General features: G+C 64.8%; 2 protein-coding genes across 2 annotated transcripts; one reads left to right on the top strand and one right to left on the bottom strand.

Annotated features, from left to right (window-relative positions):
* Positions 1 to 41: 41 nt before the first annotated feature.
* Positions 42 to 9,375, bottom strand: KIF1C (kinesin family member 1C). The gene is made up of 24 exons (XM_030970576.1): positions 9,218 to 9,375; positions 8,225 to 8,348; positions 7,900 to 7,976; positions 7,623 to 7,802; positions 7,473 to 7,538; positions 6,859 to 7,037; positions 6,662 to 6,773; positions 6,095 to 6,172; positions 5,939 to 6,004; positions 5,761 to 5,836; positions 4,980 to 5,058; positions 4,743 to 4,857; positions 4,658 to 4,669; positions 4,317 to 4,436; positions 4,095 to 4,174; positions 3,737 to 3,812; positions 3,553 to 3,632; positions 3,368 to 3,465; positions 3,037 to 3,120; positions 2,244 to 2,406; positions 2,114 to 2,171; positions 1,626 to 1,928; positions 1,157 to 1,306; positions 42 to 857 (listed from the first exon to the last, which is right to left on the bottom strand). Exons 2-24 carry the CDS (start codon positions 8,328 to 8,330, stop codon positions 249 to 251), a joined length of 2,967 nt encoding a protein of 988 aa, XP_030826436.1. The 5' UTR covers positions 8,331 to 8,348; positions 9,218 to 9,375; the 3' UTR covers positions 42 to 248.
* Positions 9,376 to 10,266: 891 nt separating this feature from the next.
* Positions 10,267 to 18,209, top strand: CAMTA2 (calmodulin binding transcription activator 2). The gene is given in 25 exon segments (XM_030970596.1): positions 10,267 to 10,278; positions 10,626 to 10,717; positions 10,837 to 10,937; positions 11,239 to 11,306; positions 11,386 to 11,521; positions 11,986 to 12,057; positions 12,264 to 12,441; positions 12,736 to 12,876; positions 13,234 to 13,783; positions 13,785 to 13,878; positions 13,880 to 13,984; positions 14,078 to 14,204; positions 14,296 to 14,424; positions 14,620 to 14,726; positions 14,908 to 15,107; positions 15,209 to 15,287; positions 15,492 to 15,726; positions 16,074 to 16,243; positions 16,354 to 16,565; positions 16,844 to 17,048; positions 17,186 to 17,257; positions 17,382 to 17,402; positions 17,628 to 17,770; positions 17,855 to 17,929; positions 18,067 to 18,209. Coding segments are annotated over 25 exon segments (3,378 nt in total). The 5' UTR covers positions 10,267 to 10,276; the 3' UTR covers positions 18,131 to 18,209.
* The last annotated feature ends 20 nt before the right edge of the window (positions 18,210 to 18,229 follow it).

The raw sequence follows: 18,229 nt of genomic DNA, 5'->3' as shown, positions 1-18,229 counted from the left end.
AAGACCACGCCCACAAATGGAAAGAGGCGGGACCTCAGTGTGTGGGCGTGGCTCCACTTAGCTCCGCCCCAAAAGGCGTGCCCAGGGCGTGGTCCAGATCTGCCAAGCTGGAGTGGGCGTGGCCAGCAGAGAGGCGGCACCAAAATTGGGGGGGGGGCCCATAATTGAGCCGCTTCTCTTTAATTAGCCATTAATTAAGGACTCCCCTTAATTAATCAATAGGATCAGCATTAATTAAGGACTCCCCTCTAAGATGGGGGGGCCCTCCTGACCGAGGACCGCTTCCCAGACACACACACACGCGCGCGTGGGGGGGCTTGGGCAGTGTGACAGCAGCTGGGGGCTCCCCGGGGCGGGGACACCCCCCAAATGTGGGGAGGGGGCTGTGATTGTCCATTCTGGGGAGGGGGCGCGCCCCCTACGCGGACCGGGCCCCGCGCCTTCAGGTCGGGAGCCGAGCGCTGGCGGCGCACCCGGGCCGGGGGCGGGGACCCCCCATCCAGAGACCCCCGGCGGGGCCGCCCCGAGTGGGGAGGGGGCTGCAGGGAGGGGAGGGGGCTGCTGTCAGCATGGGGGGCGTCCCCCGCGCCCCCTCCCCAGGCCAGGCGGTGCTGGGGGTTGCTCTTGAAGGGGAAGCGCAGCTTGGGGTCCTGCTGGAAGCGCGGGGGCGGCGGGGGCTGCAGGAGGGGCTGCGGACCCCCGCCCGCCATCAGCCGCGCCTGCTCCTGGCGCAGCCAGCGCAGCCGCCCCCGCCGGAACGCCGGGTCCTGCTCCATCAAACGGCACAGCCGCGCCGCCGCCGCCCCCGGGGCCGAGGGGGGGTCCTGGGGGGGCGGATTGGCATCGTCAGCGTCGTCCTGGGGGGGATGGAGAGGGGGTTAGAGGGGTCTGGGGGGGATGTGGGCCAGGGAGAGGGGAAACTGGGGGGGGGAGGGGATGGGGAAGGGGCACTCAGGGTGTCAGGGGGCTCCGTGGGTCTCTCAGGGTCCCTCAGTCTCCCCCGGGTCCCTCAGTGTCTGTCAGTCTGTCCCTGTGTCCCATGCTCACCAGGGGGATGGGGATGACGCGCTCCATCTGCCCCCCGCGTGTCCCTCAGTCTGTCCCCGTGTCCCTCCCTGTCCGTCAGTCCCTGCCCTGTCCCTCTGTCTGGGCTCACCAGCGGGATGGGGATGACGCGCTCCATCTGCCCCACGCGGTCGCGCAGGGCGCGGATCTGCTCGTCCTTGGCGCTGTTCTGGCGCCGCACCTCGCTCAGGATCCCGGCCAGCCTGTCCAGGTGCAGCCGCAGCCCCTCCACCTCGCTCACCTGGCGCACAGACAACGCCTTTCCTTACATTTTATCAAAAACCCTTCCCTCGTCTGCCTGACCTGGCTCAGGATCCCCCCAGCCTGTCCAGGTGCAGCTGCCACACTCACCTGCTCACCACCTTCATCCTCCTCTTCCTGCCACACTCACCTGCTCACCACCTTCATCCTCCTCCCGCCACACTCACCTGCTCACCACCTTCATCCTCCTCCTCCTCCTGCCACACTCACCTGCTCACCACCTTCATCCTCCTCCTCCTCCTGCCACACTCACCTGCTCACCACCTTCATCCTCCTCCTCCTCCTCCTGCCTCACTCACCTGCTCACCACCTTCATCCTCCTCCTCCTCCTCCCGCAGCCGCTGTGCCGGCTCCAGGCTGGGCTCGGTGCTGACCCTCGGGGCTGGCGATGGCGATAACGATGATGATGACGATGATGATGATGATGTCCCCGATCCCCGGCGGCGCTGCGGGATCTGGTAGACGCGCAGCGGCTCCCGGCGCTTGCCCGTTCCCGGGAGCCCGGCCCGGCGCGGCCCCGAGCGCACCGGGGGCACCACCGAGGGCACCGGGAGCGGCCGCCAGCCCGGCCCGGGGCACGGCGGGGGCTCAGAGCCAGGGGGCTGCGGGAGATGGGAGGAGAGATGGGGGAGAGGCTCCGAGGAGTCGGGGGAGCCCGAGGGGACACCCAGGAGACCCCCGAGACACACCCAGGGGACCCCCGAGACACACCCAGGACGCTCATGGGACACTGAGGGCACACTTGGGACCACGCAGGATTCCCAAACGCCCCCCGCGCCCCCCTCACCTGCGGCTGCTCCGACCCCTCCTTGTCCCCCTGGGGCTGGTTCTGCAGCTCCTGCAGCCTGGGCGGGGGGACACACGCAGGGTGAGCCCCCCCCGGGCACGGCGCGGGGGTCCCCAGGCCCCGTGCCCACCTGTGCAGGCGCATGTCGATGCCCTGCTGCTCCAGCAGCTCCCTCTGGGCCAGGTTCCAGTCCGGGGGGGGCCCGGGGGACGCCCCCTGCTCCCGCTGCCGCCGCGCCTGCTCGGGGTGCGTGAAGCGGAACACGTGGTTCTGCCCCAAAATCAGCCTGTTCCCTGGGTTAGGGGGACACGGGGGATTTTAGGGCAGATTTGGGCAGGTTCTGCCCCAAAATCAGCCTGTTCCCTGGGTTAGGGGGACACGGGGGATTTTAGGGCAGATTTGGGCAGGTTCTGCCCCAAAATCAGCCTGTTCCCTGGGTTAGGGGGACACGGGGGATTTTAGGGCAGATTTGGGCAGGTTCTGCCCCAAAATCAGCCTGTTCCCTGGGTTAGAGGGGTTTGGGGGGATTTTAGGGCAGATTTGGGCAGGTTCTGCCCCAAAATCAGCCTGTTCCCTGGGTTGGGGGGACATGGGGATTTTAGGGCAGATTTGGGCAGGTTCTGCCCCAGAATGAGGGTTGGGATGGGGTTAGGGGGGTCACAGAGGGGATTTGGGGCAGATTTGGGCAGGGTCAAGGAAGTTTTGGCTGGATTTAGGTGGAAAATGGGGCTCTGAGGGCGTCGTAACAAAAACTCCAGAGAAAACCTGGCGGCGACATGAGATTTCTGGGAGCTCAAAGGGAATTTGGGGGGAAAAGTTGTGATTTTTGGGGGGGTTCAAGCGAGAGCCACAGGGATCTTGGGCGGGGTGGGGGATTTGGGGGGCACACACAGAGGTCTGGGGGGGCTTTGGGGGGTCCCTACCCGACTGGAGCACCACCGGCTCCGTCACCTGCTTCCCGTTGACGTAGGTCTCAGCCCCCTCACACGGCTCCAGCGTCACCACAGCTTCGGGGGGGGACAGCAAGGCGGGGGGGGGTCACCTCCGTGCCGAGGGAACCCCAAATCCCACCCAAACCACCCCAAAGCCCCCCCAGGAGCCTCGCGGTACCTGGGGGGGCCGCGCTGACCTGCTCCAATTGCAGCGTTTTGGGGAGGTGGGGGGGAAAAATATCAATTAATCTGTGCCGGGAGGGGGCTGGGCAATGGGGGGGGGCACCCCAAAATGCAGCAGGGACCCCCCAAAATGCCGTACCTTCCCCCGAGGAGGGGTCGGGGCGGCTGCGGAAGAGGCAGTGCTGGTCCTGGATGGAGGGTCCTGAGAGCTTGATGTCCACGTCCACCCTGCCCACCCTGCCCGGGGGGGGCAAAACACCGATTGGGGGGGGTCCCAAAGGGGGTCCCGGGGAGGTCTGGGGGTCCCACAGCCCCCCCACCCACCTGGTGACGCCGTCCTTGATGTGGTACAGGAGGCACTCGGACATCAGGGGGTCCTCGTTGAGGTTCACCAGGTGCGGGGTCTGTTTGGGGGGGGCACGGCAGGGAAAAACGGGGGTCAGGGGCTGGGGGGACCCTCAGGGTGTGGCCCCCCCCAAAGCCAAGTTTTAAAAAGTTGAAAACTTGCCTTTTTGGGGGAAAACACCCCGACGGTGCCGCCGTCCTCGCGCAGAGCCACCCCCATCTCGGCCAGCAGCGCTTCCCTGGGGGGGACGGGGGGAAGAGGAAATTTTGGGGGGCCCAGAGGAATTTGGGGGCGCACAGAGGGTGTTGCGGGGGTCTGGGGGCGTTTAGGAACTGCTGGGGAGGGGTTTGGGGGGCTACAGGGGTGCACAAAGAGCATTTGGGCGGGGCTGGGGGGGTTCAGGGTATTTTGGGGGAGTTCAGGAATAATTTTGGGAGAGCTCAGGAATATTTTGGGGGGGTTCAGGAATATTTTTGGGGGCGGTTCAGGAATATTTTTGGGGTCCTGGGCCCCCCCTCACCGCTCCAGCCTCAGCGCCTCCGTCCGTCTCAGCTTCTCCTCCCAGGTCTCGTTCAGCTCTGCGATGATTTTTTCCGTTTCCTGAAGGAAAAACAAATTTTGGGGGGGTCCCCGTGGTTTGGGGAACCCCCCCAGGCTCCCCGAGGAGCAGGGCAGGGGTTTTTAGGGTTTTGGGGTCTTTCCGGGTTTTTTGGGGGGGTTTTTGGTTTTTTTTTGGGGTCACCTGCAGCCGCTCCATGGCCTCTGTGGGGCCCAGGGGGGGCTCCAGCCCCGGGTCCCCATTGAGGGTGGGGGGGCGTCGTGCTGGGGGGGGGGCAGGAGGTGAGGGAAGGGTCGCTGAGGCCTGGGGGGAGATGGGGGGCTCGGTGTGAGGGGGGGTCACCTCCTGCACCCCCAAATCAAAGCCCCAAACCTCATCTCCCCCCAAATCCTCTCCGGAACTGACACCCCAAATCTGTCCCCCCCACCAAAATCCCCTAAATCCCCCCAAATCCGCTCACCCTGTGCACTCAGCAGCTCCCGCAGCCTCTCAGGACCCCCAAATCCCCCCAGATCCCCCCTCACCCTGGGCGCTGAGCAGCTCAAACTCCCCAAATCCCCCCCAAATCGCCCCAGAGCCCCCCCGAGCCCCCAGCCCCTCACCCTGGGCGCTGAGCAGCTCCCTGAGCCGCGTCACCTCCCGGCGCAGCTCGCGGATCAGCCGCGCGTTCGGGTCCTCGTTGATCACCGCGTGGCAGCGGATCTGCTTCGTGCGGTCCGCGTACCTGGGGGCACAGAGCGGGGAAAAACGGGGAAAAAACGGGGAAAAAACGGGGAAAAAACGGGGCTGGGATCAGCGCCAGGACCCCCAAAAACCCCACCAAGCCCCTCAGAGCCCCCTGCTCACCGCAGCGTGCTCAGCGTCTCCTCGTAGCTGCAGTCGGCCGGGCTGAGCGCCGCGATCATGGCCGTGCGGGAGTTCCCTCCTGTTTATGCAGATTTATATTTATAACCATATATATATTTACACATAAAAATAGATGTAAATAGGAGGGAACTGAATATATAAGTATATATAAAAATATTATGTAAATAATAATAATAATAATAATTTATTTTATATAATAAAAATATCATTTAAAAATAACATATACATTTAAAATCACATATAAAAATAATATATACATATTTAATATATATAATATATACAAAAATTTTATACATAATAAAATAATATATAAAAATAAGAATATGAGAATATATATTTATATTAATAAAGTGCATATTTATATATAAAAATTTTGTAAATAGGAAAGAACTAAATATATAAATATATATAAATATTACATAAATAATAATATATACAAATTATTTTATATATAATAAAATAATACATAAAAATAATAAAATATAAAAATTAATAAATATATTTATATTTTTAAAAAACCTATATATAAATACCCTGAGCCCCCCAAAATATTTTGGGTATTCAATAGCTGTTTAGATAAAAGGGCTCTGTAATCACCTGTAAATTGTGCTGTGTATTTGGACGTACATAAATAAACATTCACTTTCTAATTGTACACTGTTAGACACTTTTCCTCTCTCACAGTTGGATATCGGTACCAGACAAATATCCACATTTTGGTACTAAATCAATATCCATATTTTCAATAAACCAAACCCACCCAGGTTCTCCTTCAGCAGCCACGTCAGCACTGAGTCCCGGTACGGGATGAACTCCGGCTTCTTCTTCTTGCTGGTCTGCCCGGGAGGATGAGGATGAGGAGGGTGGTGAGGAAGGTCGTGAGGGGTCCCCAAAAAAAGGAGGGGACGCCCCCCGAGGGTGGGGGACCCCAGACTCACCGCCTCGGCCAGGGCAGAGATGACCTTGCCCAACGTGGTCAGGGACTTGTTGATGTTGGCACCTTCCTGGGGAGGATGAGGAGGGGAGGAAGGCTCAGGAAGGCTCTGGGGGGCAGGGGGGAGTCGCCTCCCCTGTTTTTGGGGGTCCCTGCCCACCTTGAGGCGGATGCCCTTGGCCCCCGATGCGTCGGCGCGTTCGCTGCCCGCCAGGTCCACCAGGGAGATGCGGCTGACCTGGGGGGACAGGGGGCGTCTGGGGGGCTCTGGGAGGGAACTCTGGGGGCTTTGGGGGGAAATTTGGGGGTGTCCGTGGAATTACGGGGTGATTTGAGGGAGTGCAGAGAATTGCTGAACGCTGGATGAAGATCATGCCAAATTTTGGGGGAATTCAGGAGATTTCAGGGGGGATTTCAGGGCAATTTCGGGGTGATTTCAGGGGATGATTTCAGGGCGATTTCAGGGGAAGTTCAGTGGATGATTTCAGGGAGATTTCAGGGCGATTTCAGGGCGATTTCAGGGGGGATTTCAGGGCGATTTCAGGGGGGATTTCAGGGAGATTTCAGGGCGATTTCAGGGGGGATTTCAGGGCGATTTCAGGGGGGATTTCAGGGAGGATTTCAGGGGGATTTCAGGGGAAGTTCAGTGGATGACTTCAGGGGTATTTCAGAGTGACCCAAAACCAGGCTGGGATGGATTTGGGGGTGACTCCAGGCACCCCCTGACCTTCTCAGTGGCCAGCTCACTGAGCGGGTCCTGGCGGCGCTGGCTGAACACGATGCTGAACACGGCGTGCGAGCGGCTGCTGGTCTCGTTCATGTTGGTGGCCGCCACTGTCCTGCAGGGGAGCAGGACGGGACCCTCGGTGCCTGGGGGTGGTTCTGGGGGGTCCAGGCCGCCCCCCTGCCCCGCCCTGCCCACACCTGGCCTTGTTGCCGCTGTCCATGAGGTCGGCGATGTCAGCGAAGGAGGCCACGGCCAGGCGGGACAGGTCCTGCACGTAGGGCCCGAGCAGGGGGTGCTCCCGCACCCGCAGCCCCCCGCGGCTCTTGGGGTTCAGCAGGTCCCGCACGCGCTCGCAGTAGATCTCCAGGTAGCTCACCTGGCGGGGGGGACGCGCTCAGGAGGGAGCCCAAAACTCGGGGAGAGGGTTTGGAGGGAAGATTCAAACTGGGGGCAAATCGATGGGATTTTGGGGGGTAATTTCAGGGGCATTTCAGGGGGGATTTCAGGGGGGATTTCGGGGGGATTTCAGGGGGAGATTTCAGGGGGAGACTTTTGGGAGGAATCCCCAAAATGGTGATAGGGGAAACTCCTGAAGTGCTGGGCTGCAGGGACAGGCGAGCCCCCAAAATCTTGGGGTGGGTGAGCCTCCAAAATGTTGGGGTGGGGGGCAGATGAACCTGCAAACTGCTGTGGGGCATTTGGGGTGAGCCTGCAGGACTCAGTGTCTGAACTTTGGTGTCTGAACTTTGGTGTCTGAACCCCCAAACTCCTCCAGAGCGCAGGAGACCCTCCCCAAACCCCCCAGACCCACCTCCACAGAGAACGACAGTTCCGGCGACCCCTCCCGAGCGACGCGGGCGAACAGATCCTCGCAGAGCTGCAGGTGAGGAGGAACCTTGAACCAGGATCCAGGGGGCTCCAGCCCCTCTCGAGCCCCCCGGGAGCCCCCCGGCCCCTGGACCTGCGGGATGATCCCGCGCTGCCCCGGCTCCTGCCGCCCCATCATGGTGTAGGATTTGCCGGCCCCGGTCTGGCCGTAGGCCAGGATGCAGACGTTGTAGCCCTCGAAGGCGTGGGCCAGCATCTCCTCGCCGATGTCCTGGTACACGCGGCGCTGCGAGGCGAAGTTGGGGTCCTCCTCCTGCGGGGGGGTACTCAGGGACCGGCCCCTCTTTCTTGGGGGTCCCAGCCCCTCTTTTTTGGGGGCCCCAGCCCCCCCGAGCCCCCCCAGCACTCACCGAGGTGTGGGACCAGTAGGAGTAGTCGAAGGTGAAGTGTTTGGTGCCGTCCTTGGGGAGCTTGGGGTTGGTGATGCCTGTGGGGTGGGGGTGACACCGGCACTGGGGTGACCCCCCCACATCACCCTCACCCCCCCAGCACCGTCACCCCCCCCCAAACCCTCCCCGTCGCTATTTTTAGCCCCGGGCAGCTGGCACTCCGGGCTCGGGGCCAGCTCGGGACAAGGACGGGGACAAGGGGGGGTCCCACGCCGCGATCCCCCCCCCACACCGCTGGGGGGTCCCACCCTGTCCGGACCCCCCCCCCGGGCCGCCCCCCACTCACAGGTGGTGTTCCCCCGCATCTGGATGACACACTTGGCCTGGCGGCTGCTCTCCCTGGCGCTGAAGGGCCGCACCCGCACCGCCACCTTCACCGAGGCGCCCGCCATGCCCGCGACAGCCTCAGCCTGTCGCGACAGAGCGGCGTCACCGCCCCCTCCCCTCCCGGCGCCGCCGCCCCTCGGCCAGGTGTGTGTGCCAGGTGTGTGCGCGACCCCCGGGAAGGGCAGGGCAGGGCAGGGCAGGGCTGGGGGGGCTCCGCGTCCCTCCCCCGGTGCCGCCCAAGGAGAGCCCTTAAAATAAACCCGGGGCGGTTGATAAGAAAAAAAAAAAAGTACATACATATATAAATGTAAATTATATATAAATACAAATACATAACAATAAAAATCATAAAAGTAAAAATAAAAAATAAAAATAACTATATAAAATATATAAATATAATAAATAAAAATGTATAAAATACATAAAATAATAAAAAATAAATATACAAATAATAAAATAACTAAATATAAATATAAATAATAAAAACATATATTATATAAATATACACATATAAATATACAACCTTAATTATATGCAAATATAAATACATAAAAATAAATAAAAAAAATTTAAAAATAGAAAAATAAACCCGGGGAAGGGGGTGAGCAAAGAGCCCCCCCCAGGCCCCACCCTCCCCAGCGCCCCCCAAAACTCAGGGGGTGCCCCGGAGGGGACGGGGCTCAGGGATGTGGGACAAGGGGGGGATCTGGGGCAGAGGAAGAGGAGGAGGGGCGTGGGAAGCCCCCCCATGGATCCCCCCCATCCCAAATCCCAGGTGATCCAGGTCAGCATGAACAGCACATGACACCCCCGAGTGTCCCTGAGCCCCCAGGACCCCCGGGACCCCCTTTCCACACCCCCGGGACCCCTACACCCCCCCAAGCCCCTCTGAGCCCCCCGAACTTGCTCCCCGCCCCCGGACACCCGCCCAACTCTCGCCGCTCCCGCTCACCGGCCCCGCGGTGCCGCATCCCCTCGGCCCGGGGGTGTCCGGGGGGGGTTCCCGGCCGTTCCCGGCGGTGTCCCAGGGGGTTCCGGGTGTTCCGGTGATTCCCGGTCGTTCCCGGGGCTCCGCGGCGGCTCCGGGGCTGCGGCCGCGCCCGGGCCCGGCGGGGCGGGGCTGGGCCGGTCCGGGGCGGGGCCTAGGGAGAGGCATCGACCCCGCCCCTTCTTAAAAGGGCAACGCGGTACAGATGGGACCCACATCTGGGGCGGCTTTCCCCGTATTTTTACCTCAGGGTTTTCCCCTCAGGTTTCTCTCTCGTTTTTCCCTCAGGGTTGTGTTTTCCCCGGTTTTCTTCCTCACACTTTTGCCTTCTTTTCGTGAAATAATTCCCTCCGTTTTCTCTTAATTTTTTTCTTTCAGGTTTCCCTACATTTTTTTTCGCCCAGAAAGCCTCCAAATCCTCAAAATGGCCCCAAAATCGCCTCAAGAAAGTTTATTTTCAGTACTAACCGTATTTGCCATACAATTGGAAGCTTTATTTCACAGTTGCGTAGTGTGAGAGTATAACTGGTGGTGTAACTGTAAAGTTTATTGTATTAGCAGAACTGAACTATTCGCCCATACAACCATAAAAAAGTGAGTGCAACGAGTGAATTGCTAAATTTACAAAGTTCATCGCGCCACGTCGCCCCGCCCACACGACCCCGAACGCCCTCACCCCAACCAGGCCCCTTTACGCGCTGACCACGCCCCCGCCCGGCGGTGCGCTGACCACTCCCCCTTGCGCGCTGACGTCAGGCGCCGGCGGCGCTGGCCCGCGGCGGGCGGGAAGATGGCGGCGGGCGGCGGGGGGGGGGCGGCGGCGGCGGCGGCGGCCCCTGAGGCGCCAGGTGGGGCCGGGGGGGCCGGGGCGGGGCCGGGGGCGGGGCCGGGACCGTGTGGGGCGGGGATGGGGGTTGGGGGGGGGTTCCGGTGGGGGGGGGCCGCTGTGGGGCGGAGATGGGGGGGCGGTGGGCGGGGCGTGGGAGGGTGTGGGGCAGAGATGGGAGGGGCCGTGGGGCAGAGATGTGGGGGCAATGGGGCAGAGATTGAGGGGGCAGTGAGCGGGGGATGTGGGGTGCAATGGGGCAGAGATGTGGGGGGCAATGGGGCAGGGATGTGGGGTGCCATGAGCAGGGGATGTGGGGGGCGATGTGGGGTGCAGTGGGGCAGAGATGGGGGTGCAGATCAGGGTTGTGCAGTGCAGTGGGGAGGGAAGTGTGGGCTTGTAGGGCAGGAATCTGTGGGGTTGTAGGGCAGAGGCTGTAACAGGGGCAGATGCTGAGAGGGTTTCTGGGGTCCCTGGTGCCGTGTCCCCCCATTGTCACCCCACTGTCCCCCACCCCATCAGCCATCTCTTTTGGGGTCCCTGCAGGTTGCAGCCCTTGCTGTGCCCCCCTCGGGGAGCCCTGAGGGCCCCACGTGTGCCCCCCGAGATGAGCAGCAAGGACCCCCCCGAGGTCTCAGGTGAGGGCAGGGGGACATGGGGGGGGCCTTGGGGACAGGGAGGGGACACAGGGGACACGGGGGGGGGCTTTGGGGACAGGGAGGGGACACAGGGGACACCGAGCCTTCCCCCCCGGCAGAGAGGGGACACCTGAAGGTTTTCCTGCCCCGGAAGCTGGTGGAGTGTCTGCCCAAATGTCCCGTGCTGCCCAAGGAGCAGCTGCGCTGGAACACCAATGAGGTGGGCACTGGGGGGCACTGGGGGGCACTGGGGGTACTGGGGGGCACTGGGGGGATCATGGAGGGGATGGGGGGACGCGGGAATGGGGATGGGAATGATGTGGGGTGTCCAGGAGTCACCTGGAGACGTGGGGACACGGAAGGGACATTAAAGGGACACAGGAGGAGGGAGCTTGGTTTGGCACGGGGGAAAATGGGGGACAGGGGACCCCAAGACCACGGGACAGCAGGGGTGGCACAGCAGGGTGGTGCAAGGGGTGGGGGACAGGGGACACAAACTTGTCACCTGTCCCCTTCGCTAGGAAATCGCCTCGTACCTGATCACCTTCGAGAAACACGACGAGTGGCTCTCGTGCTCCCCCAAAACCAGGTCTGGGGGTGCCCTGGGGGGCTGGGGGTGGCGCGGGGGCTCCCGGGGGCCCTCAGGGGCCCCCTGACGCCGTGTCCAGGCCGCAGAACGGGTCGGTGATCCTGTACAACCGGAAGAAGGTCAAGTACCGCAAGGATGGCTACTGCTGGAAGAAGCGCAAGGATGGCAAAACCACGCGGGAGGACCACATGAAGCTGAAGGTGCAGGGAGTGGAGGTAGGGGGCCCCCAAAACACAGCCTCCCCCTTCTCCAAAAAACCACCTGGTGTCCCACAAAAAGCAGCCCTTGCCATGAAAGTGCTCCTGGCTCAGGGATGGGGAGCTGGGGATGCGCCTGAGGGGTGTCAGGGCACACAGTGCGGGGACAGAGGGGGCTGGTGCCCTCAAGGGACAGTTTTGGGGTGCTGGGGACACGCAGTGCGTGGTTTAGGTTGTTCAAGATTCCCAGTTCTGTGTCTGGGGGTGCTGGGGATCCCCAAGAGGGCAGTGTGGGGGTGTTGGGAGGTGCCCAAAATGGGTTTGGGGGTGATGGGGATCCCCAGGGGGGCAGTCTGGGGGTGTCTATCTCTTCCAGCCCAGGCAGCTGAGAGTCTGGCTTGGATGTGAGACCCCCACAGACTGCAGGGACCTCCCAAAATCTGTCAGGCCCCCCCAATCCCTGCTGTGTCCCCCCCCCCCAGTGCCTCTACGGCTGCTACGTGCACTCCTCCATCGTGCCCACCTTCCACCGCCGCTGCTACTGGCTGCTGCAGGTAACTGGGGAGGGGGCCACGACCCCCCCAGGACCCCCAGGGACTCCCCGGGACCCCCCAGCCCCAGTGTGCCCCCCCAGAACCCCGACATCGTGCTGGTGCGCTACCTGAACGTGCCGGCCATGGAGGAGTCCCCCGGCTCTGCAGCCCCCCTGGGACCCCCCCAGGGACCCCCCACACCCAGAGCTGCCCCCTGTGCCCCCCAGAACCCCGACATCGTGCTGGTGCACTACCTGAACGTGCCGGCCATGGAGGAGTGCGGCCGGGGCTGCGCCCCCCGGCTCTGCAGCCCCCCCCTCTGCTCGGGGGCCCCCCCGCTCTGCGACCCCCGCGAGTGGCTCAAGTGGTCCCAGGAGGAGCTGGTGGCTCAGCTGCGCCCCATGTGTGAGTGGGGGGCTGCCCCGGGGGGCTGCTGCGTCGGGGGGTTTATCCACAGAGGGGCTGGGGCAGCGGGAGGGAGGGCGAGACACCGAAATCCTCATTTTTTGTCAGAGTTTTTGGTTTCTTGATGAAGTTCTGTAGGGTAAAGTGGGGCTGTGCAAATGGGGGGGAACAGAGGGTGGGGGTCTGTGTGGCTGTTTTGGGGGGTCAGGGAGGGGCTGTGTGGCTGTTTTGGGGGGTCAGGGAGGGTGTGCCCCCCCAGCTCTGTTTCTGAGGGGTTCCCCCCCCGTCCCGCAGTCCATGGGGTGAAGTGGGGCTGTGGCAATGGCGGGGCCGCCCCCGGGCTGTCCCTGGAGCAGCTGGTGCAGCACGTCCTGGAGAGGCACCAGAGCCGGCCGCCCCCCCGCACCCACGCCTGCCTCTGCGCCGGGGGGCTGGGTGAGACTGACCCCCGGGACCCCCGAAACCCCCCCAGGGCCCCCAAAACCCTGGGGAACCCCCCAAAACCCCCGGGGAGCCCCCCAAAACACCAGGGAACCCCCCGAGACCCCCAGAACCCTTGGGAACCCCAAAGCAGCCCTGGGACCCCAAACTGCCCTTTGCACCCATGTGGAACCACCTCAAACCCCTGGGGACACCCCCAAATTTCTCTGCTCACTCTGAACAACCCGAACCTCTTTGGGACCTTCCCAAAATCCCCGTGTGACCCCAAAATCCCCCTTTGTGTCCCCAAAATCTGCCCCCCACCCCAAATCTGCCCCCCGCTAACCGCCTGCCCCCGTTTTGCCCCTCCAGGCACCCCCGGCCATAAATGCAGCAGCACCAAGCACCGAATCATCTCCCCAAAATTGGAGCGGGGGGGAGTGGCCCCCTCTGGGGACCCCCACCCCAAACCTGCCCCCTCCTCCCCGGACACCACCCAGCCCTCCCCGGCGCCCCCCGAGGGACCCCCCCGACCCTCCCCATTTCCGCCCCCCTCCTCCTGCTCGGGGGGTGCGGGGGGGGCTCTGCCCCTGCTGGTGGTCGCCAGTTTGGGGGGCGGGGGCGGCGCGGCGGCGCCGGGGGGTCCCGAGCAGCCCCTGGGGCTGACCCCGAGCCAGCACCTGGTGGGGACCCCCGAGGGGTCCTGCCCCACGGCCCCGCCCCCGCTGCAGCCCCCCACCGCCGCCTTCGACCCCGACTGCTTCCTCAACAGCCCCCGCCGCGGGCAGACCTACGGCTGCGAGGCCGACCCCCGGGCGCCGCCCCGGCCCCCAGAGCTGCGGGAGGACGAGGACGAGGAGGAAGAGGAGGAGGAAGGAGAGCGGGGGGCTGCAGCCCAGGACCCCCTCCCCGCTGCTGCGCCCCCCCCAGACCGCGTTCCCCCTGCCCTTCCCCGAGCTGCTGCTGGGGGGGGGCACGGACACGGGGGGCGTCCCCCCAACCCTGCGCGACCCCCCACGCCCCTCCCCACCAGCAGCTCCCCTCCTCCCCGTCGGGCCCCCCCAGCGACCCCCCCCCCGCCGTGGCCATCACCGATTTCTCCCCGGAGTGGTCGTACCCCGAGGTGAGCGATTTGGGGAGGGGGTGTTCTCCCCCAGACCCCCCTCCTGCCGCCCCCGGGGGTCTCCGGTGACCCCGCCGGTGTGTCCCCCCCCAGGGCGGGGTCAAGGTACTGATCACGGGGCCCTGGGGGGACCCCGGTGCCTCCTACTCGTGTCTGTTCGACCGCACCTCGGTCCCCGCCGCGCTGGTCCAGCCGGGCGTGCTGCGCTGCTACTGCCCCCGTGAGTGCCCCCTGCCCCAAATGCCCCTCCCCGCGAGGGGTCGGTGGGTGCTGACCCCCCCCCCGTCCCCTGTCCGTGTGTCCGTCCGCAGCTCACGAGGCCGGCGTGGCCGCCCTGCGCGTGGCCTGTCCCCCCCGGCTGCTCTCGGCCGCGGCCCCGTTCGAGTACCGGGCCCGGGGGGCGGCCCCCGGGGCACAGCTGGACTGGCTGGCGCTGGACGGTGAGTGGGGACCCCCCCCGAATGGGACAAACCCCCCCAGGGGTGGCGCCGAGACACCTGGGTCCCTTTTGGGGTCTTGTTGCGGTGACCCCAAGCCCGTCCCTGTCTCTGTGGGGTGACGCTCTCTGGGGTCAGGGTGTCGGGGGGCTCTGGCTGTCAGGGTGCCCCCCTGACCCCCGGGCCCCCCCTCCGCAGAGGCCCAGTTCCGTCTGTCCATCCTGGAGCGCCTGGAGCAGCTGGAGACGCGTCTGGGGGCCCTGCCCCCCCCACGGGGGGCTCCCTCCGAGACCCCCCCCGAGCAGGTGAGGCCGCCCCAGCACCGGGGCAGCGCGTGGCCCCCCGGGTCCCTGTGTGTCCCCTGGTGTCCCTCGATGTCCCCTGACATTCCCTGTGTGTGCCCTGGTGTCCCTCGATGTCCCCTGGTGTCCCTCGATGTCCCCACCGTGTCCCGCAGCGTCCCCTGGCATTCCCCGATGTCCCCAGGGGCCGGGCTCGTCCTTCGAGGCGCGGGTGGTGGCCGTCTGCGAGGCCATGATGGCGCGGCCGGGCTGGTCGGGGACAGCGCCGGGGACAGCGGGGACCTCGCTGCTGGCACACGGGGTGACGTTCCGTGGGATGACTCTGCTGCACCTGGCAGCTGCCCAGGGCTACGCCAGCCTGGTGGAGGCTCTGCGGCGCTGGCGGTGAGCAGGGACACCTGGGGACAGCAATGGGCAGTGTCCCCGAGCAGTGTCCCCTAGCAGAGGTGACCCTCCCCAGCCTCTGTCCCTTCCTGGTCCTGCAGGGTGCTGGCAGTTGAGAGCCTGGAGCTGGAGCAGGAGATCGACCCCCTCAACGTGGACCATTTCTCCTGCACCCCCCTGGTGAGGGGACACTGGGGACACGGGGGGCATTGAGGACATTGGGGACATTGGGGACACTGTGGTGGTGACACTGTGGCAGGGTGGCAGGGCTGGCAGTGCCTCCCAAGGGGATGGGGTGTCTCAGCAGGGCTGGGGGGATAGCAGGGCTGGCACCTGGACACAAGTGACACCTTGGGGACGCCGCTGTCACCTCGCTGTCCCCAGATGTGGGCGTGCGCCCTGGGGCACCGCGAGGCGGCGGAGCGGCTGTGCCGCTGGGACCGGCGGGCGCTGGCCGTCCCCGACACCCTGGGCCGGCTGCCCCTGGCCCTGGCCCGTGCCCGCGGCCACCTGGCCCTTGTCACCTGCCTGGAGGAGCTGCAGGGGTCACCCGTGTCCCCTCGCTGCCACCTGCCCGGCCTGCGCGTCCCCTCCCCGCTGTCCGCGAGCCCTGACACAGGTATGGCCCCTTGTGTCCTCCCTGTCCTCTGGCACTCTGTCCTGGTGTCACTGTGTCCTGTCCCTGGTCACCACCCCCACCCTGGTGTGGTCACTGTCCCCTCGCTGTCACTGTCCCCTCAGTGTCACTGTCACCCTATTCTCCCCCTGTTCCCTTTTGTATGCCCCCAGAGTCCCCTCCAGCCTTTGCCCCCTGTGTCCTCCCCATGTCCCCTGATGTCCCCTGTCCTTCCCCAGCATCTCTGTGTCCCCATAGTGTCCCCTGTCCTCTTGCCATGTCCCCCATGTCCCCTCGGGCTGTATCCCTCCCCCATTAACCCCCTCCCTGCTGTGTCCCCGTGTCCCCAGGGCTGAGCACAGCCAGCAGCCTCTCGTCCCCCTCGGGGCTCTCCGAGGGTCCCGGCTCCGTTCCGCTGCCCCCCGGCCCCCCTGGGCCCCCCGAGGATGACACCTGGGGGGTGGCAGTGCCCCCCAGCCCACCTGAGGACGCCCTGGCCCCGCCCTCCGATGCCCTGCAGGTAAAAGGGGGGGGCAGGGGCCGGGGACACCCCTGGGGCAGACCCCCGATGTCCCCCTGTGTCCCCAGGCCGAGGTGGTGACACAGACACCCCTTGTCCTTTGTCCCCAGGCCGAGGTGGTAACCCTGGCACGCCAAATCATCGAGGCCACCCCTGAGCGCATCAAGCAGGAGGCGCCGGGGGGGCCCCCGGGGGCACTGGGAGCACCGGGGGGGACTCCGGGGACAGCGGGGACAGCGGGGACAGCGGGACTGGGCGCTGCCATGGCCTGGCTGGCCACGTACCTGGAGAGCGTGGACCGGCCCCCCGCACCTGGGCACAGGTACCCCGGGCTGGGGGGGGTCCGGGGGGCACCCTCAGCTCCCCGGGGGGGTCACCCCCACTCAGCAGCACCCCGGGGGGGTCTCGGGAATCCCCGTGGGAGGGTCCTGTGCTACCCCAGTGTCTCCATGGGTGGGGGGGTCTCCCACATCCTCCACACCTCAGAGTCCCCCTGGGGACGCCCCCCAGCCCCTGGGACACCCTGGGAACATCCTGGGACCCTCCTGGCTGTGTCCAGCCCTGTCCCCCTGACCCTCCCATGTGTCCGTGCCCCCCCAGGTCAGAGGTGGCCTCGCGGGGGTCCCCAGGGGTCCCCGAGCGCCCCCCCCCCCCCTCGGCGGCGGGCTGGGCCGAGTTCCTGAACGCCTCTGGGGGGGCTCGTGGTGAGGGGGGGGCCGTGGCCCTGCTGACCCTCAGTGACCAGGAGCAGCACGAGCTCTACGAGGCTGCGCGGCTCGTCCAGGGGGCCTTCCGCAAGTACCGGGTGGGTGCCCCCTCCCTGCACCCCAGAATCCCCCTGGGGGCTGCCCCCGGGGGCTCCCCAGCACCCCAAACCCACCCGGGGCCCCTCTGGGGGCTCACCAGCCCCGCTGACCCCCCAAACCCCCCCGGCTCCCCCAGGGCCGGAGGCTGAAGGAGCAGCAGGAGCTGGCGGCTGCCGTCATCCAGCGCTGCTACCGCAAGTACAAACAGGTACCGGGGTGGGGGGGACGCCAAAACCCCCGGAACCCCCCCAGGCACCCCCCAGAGCCCCGGGGACCCCAAACCCCCAGGGACCACCCAGAACCCCCGTAACCCTCTATCTCTGCTCCACAAGCTGACCTGGATCGCTCTGAAGGTAACGGGGGCAGCGTTGGGGAAACTCGGATGTTTGGGGCTGTTTTGGGGTCACCCAGGTGTTTGTTTGGGGCCGTTTTGGGTGTTGGGGGTCACCCAGGTGTTTTTGACGCAGGGGTGCTGTGACACTGAGGTGACGCTGTGGGACACTGGGGTGACACTGGGGTGCTGTGTGAGGGTGCTGTGACACTGGGGTGACGCCGTCCCTGTCCCCCTGTCCCCGCAGTTTGCGCTGTTCCAGCGGATGACGCAGGCCGCCATCCTGATCCAGAGCAAGTTCCGCAGCTACGCGGAGCAGAAGCGCTTCCAGCGCCGCCGGCGGGCGGCCGTGCTGATCCAGCAGCGCTTCCGCAGCCTCCGCCAGCACCGGTGCGGCCCGGGGGCTCCCGGGGCACCTGGGGGGCGCGGGGCGGGGGGCACGGGGGTCTCACCTGCCCCCTCCGTCTCCCCCAGGAGCACCTTCCTCACCCTCAAGCAGGACCAGGCGGCGCGGAAGATCATGAGGTTCCTGCGGCGCTGCCGCCACCGGTATGGGGACAGGGAGGGGACGCTGGGAGGTGTCACACGGGCTGGGTGGGCACAGGGGTTTGGGGACAGGTGGTACCGTGGGTGCAGAGTCCCAAAAAAGCGTGACCCCACCCCAAATGTGTGTGTCCCTGGCCCAGGATGGAGGAGCTGAAGCAGAACAAGGACGTGGACAGTTTACAGACGCGGGGCCTGGCCTCGTGACCCCCCCACGGCGTTGGGGGCCCCTCAGTGCTCCCCCCACGGGGATCCCAGGCACGGGGGGAGCTCCCCTCACTGTCCGTCCCCCCCAGGCGTGTCCGT

This window comes from Camarhynchus parvulus, unplaced genomic scaffold (genome assembly GCF_901933205.1).
Source record: "Camarhynchus parvulus unplaced genomic scaffold, STF_HiC, whole genome shotgun sequence".
Classification (NCBI taxonomy): domain Eukaryota; kingdom Metazoa; phylum Chordata; class Aves; order Passeriformes; family Thraupidae; genus Camarhynchus; species Camarhynchus parvulus.
This window is presented reverse-complemented; position numbering and strand designations above follow the sequence as displayed.

What these genes read in the sequence shown, in the direction of transcription:
- KIF1C (XM_030970576.1), bottom strand. Translation starts at nt 8,330, where the DNA reads ATGGCGGGCGCCTCGGTGAAGGTGGCGGTGCGGGTGCGGCCCTTCAGC. An exon ending in AGCGCGGGATCATCCCGCAG is followed by an intron (nt 7,539 to 7,622) that starts GTCCAGGGGCCG and finishes CCTCACCTGCAG; the next exon opens with CTCTGCGAGGATCTGTTCGC. An exon ending in GCGTCATCCCCATCCCGCTG is followed by an intron (nt 858 to 1,156) that starts GTGAGCCCAGAC and finishes CATCCCCCCCAG; the next exon opens with GACGACGCTGACGATGCCAA.